The 2,500-nt window shown below is 54.7% G+C and overlaps 2 protein-coding genes across 2 annotated transcripts in view; one reads left to right on the top strand and one right to left on the bottom strand.

Annotated features, from left to right (window-relative positions):
* The window catches only part of ccdc180 (coiled-coil domain containing 180), a gene marked incomplete at its 3' end in the record, with an annotated part of 10,509 nt that extends 9,531 nt beyond the window's left edge, over positions 1–978 (bottom strand). Inside the window, exon 1 of the mRNA XM_080521852.1 lies at positions 500–978. The remainder of the gene's footprint in view (positions 1–499) is intronic.
* Positions 656–2,500, top strand: part of LOC308148388 (radial spoke head 14 homolog) — a gene marked incomplete at both ends in the record, with an annotated part of 5,363 nt that continues 3,518 nt past the window's right edge. Inside the window, 3 exons of the mRNA XM_080521851.1 lie at positions 656–727; positions 901–1,117; positions 1,325–1,427. Coding sequence (XP_080377977.1) covers positions 656–727; positions 901–1,117; positions 1,325–1,427 — 392 coding nt within the window. The remainder of the gene's footprint in view (positions 728–900; positions 1,118–1,324; positions 1,428–2,500) is intronic.

Raw genomic sequence — 2,500 nt, forward strand, 5'->3', positions numbered from 1 at the left:
ATAATAGATATACTGGAACTCCACCCTAACTCCATCTCAACTCCACCTCAACTCCACCCCAACTCCACCGTAACTCCAACACAACTCCACCCTAACTTTACTCCAACTCCACCCTAACTCCACCCTAGCTCTACCTCAACTTCACCTTAACTCCATCCCAACTCCACCCAAACTTCACTCCAACTCCACCTTAACTCCAACACAACTCCACCCTAACTTTACTCCAACTCCACCCTAACTCTACCTCAACTTCACCTTAACTCCATCCCAACTCCACCCAAACTTCACTCCAACTCCACCTTAACTCCACCTCAACCCCACCCAACTCCACCTTAACTTCACCTAAACTCCACCCTAACTCCACCTCAACTTCACACCAACTCCACCTCAACTCCACCTTAACTCCACCTCAACTCCACACCAGCTTCACATTTTCGACCAGCTTTTTTATGTTTGTGACAATTTTACCAGGTAAGTGTTTATTGGAGGAGGCGCTTACCAGGAGCAGGAGGAGCAGGAGGAGCAGGAGGAGCAGGAGGAGCAGGAGGAGCAGGAGGAGCAGGAGGAGCAGGAGGAGCAGGAGCAGCAGGAGGAGCAGGAGGAGCTCGACGCGGTAACAAACGTCTTTCTCCGTCGGCCGCGTTAGGTCGTCACCATGGGGACCAGCGAAGCGGCGTTCAAGAACACTCGGAAAAGTGAGCGTCCTCAGAAGGAGTCGACTTCAAGTGTTTCAAAGTGAAATCTGAGTTGATTTGAGTTTTCTTTGGGGACAAAACAGTCTGGTGGATCTTTTAAAAACTAAATGCTGACGGAAAAAGTAGTTGAAGCAAGAAGACCGTGATTTTGCGACGTTTTGAACGCGTCACCAGCGCCGGTTAACGTTTCGGTCTGGTTGCTTAGCGACAGGGGGGTCGGAACCCGGCGCCGAGACCCGGTCCTGCCAGTCCTCCGTCCCGGATGGCCGGTACCGGAGCCCCGGTGGCCTACGGGCGGCTCGCCGTGCCGCTGCTGTTCTCCGAGCTGCAGCGGCCGGACGGCGGCTCCAGGCTGCGGGTCGTGACGTCACTCCTGGACCTGGTCCACGACCCGCAGCGGCTCTACCAGACCGTGACCGGAGGTACCGGGTCCTGGTCCCGTTCTGGTTGTTTACACCCTTTTTAGTTAATGAAATGCTATTTTACCTTACCTTGCCTTACCTTGCCTTACCTTCAAATCTTTGAATTATTTTTAATCCAGTTTATTTTTATTAAGTTGATGCTGGTTTCTGTCTGGACCTGGTCTCAGGGGGTCCTGGTCTCAGGGGTCCTGGTCTTCCTCTCTGCAGGGTTCCTGCAGCAGCTGCAGGTTCTGTTGAAGGACGAAGATCCGTCAGTGAGAACGAAGACCTGCGACCTGCTGGAGGTGGTCTGTAGACACCGTCTGGGGAGGTACACACACACACAGTCTGGGGAGGTACACACACACACACAGTCTGGGGAGGTACACACACACACAGTCTGGGGAGGTACACACACACACACCGTCTGGGGAGGTACACACACACACACAGTCTGGGGAGGTACACACACACACAGTCTGGGGAGGTACACACACACACACCGTCTGGGGAGGTACACACACACACAGTCTGGGGAGGTACACACACACACAGTCTGGGGAGGTACACACACACACACCGTCTGGGGAGGTACACACACACACAGTCTGGGGAGGTACACACACACACAGTCTGGGGAGGTACACACACACACACCGTCTGGGGAGGTACACACACACACAGTCTGGGGAGGTACACACACACACACAGTCTGGGGAGGTACACACACACACAGTCTAGGGAGGTACACACACACACACCGTCTGGGGAGGTACACACACACACACAGTCTAGGGAGGTACACACACACACACACACCGTCTGGGGAGGTACACACACACACAGTCTAGGGAGGTACACACACACACACCGTCTGGGGAGGTACACACACACACACACACACACAGTCTAGGGAGGTACACACACACACTGTCTGGGGAGGTACACACACACACACACACAGTCTGGGGAGGTACACACACACACACACTGTCTGGGGAGGTACACACACACACACACACAGTCTGGGGAGGTACACACACACACCGTCTGGGGAGGTACACACACACACACAGTCTGGGGAGGTACACACACACACCGTCTGGGGAGGTACACACACACACTGTCTGGGGAGGTACACACACACACACACACACAGTCTGGGGAGGTACACACACACACTGTCTGGGGAGGTACACAGTCACACACACACACACACAGTCTGGGGAGGTACACACACACACCGTCTGGGGAGGTACACACACACACACCGTCTGGGGAGGTACACACACACACCGTCTGGGGAGGTACACACACACACACAGTCTAGGGAGGTACACACACACACCGTCTGGGGAGGTCCACACACACACCGTCTGGGGAGGTACACACACACACACACCG

This window comes from Blennius ocellaris (assembly GCF_963422515.1).
Source record: "Blennius ocellaris genome assembly, contig: SCAFFOLD_356, whole genome shotgun sequence".
Lineage (NCBI taxonomy): Eukaryota > Metazoa > Chordata > Actinopteri > Blenniiformes > Blenniidae > Blennius > Blennius ocellaris.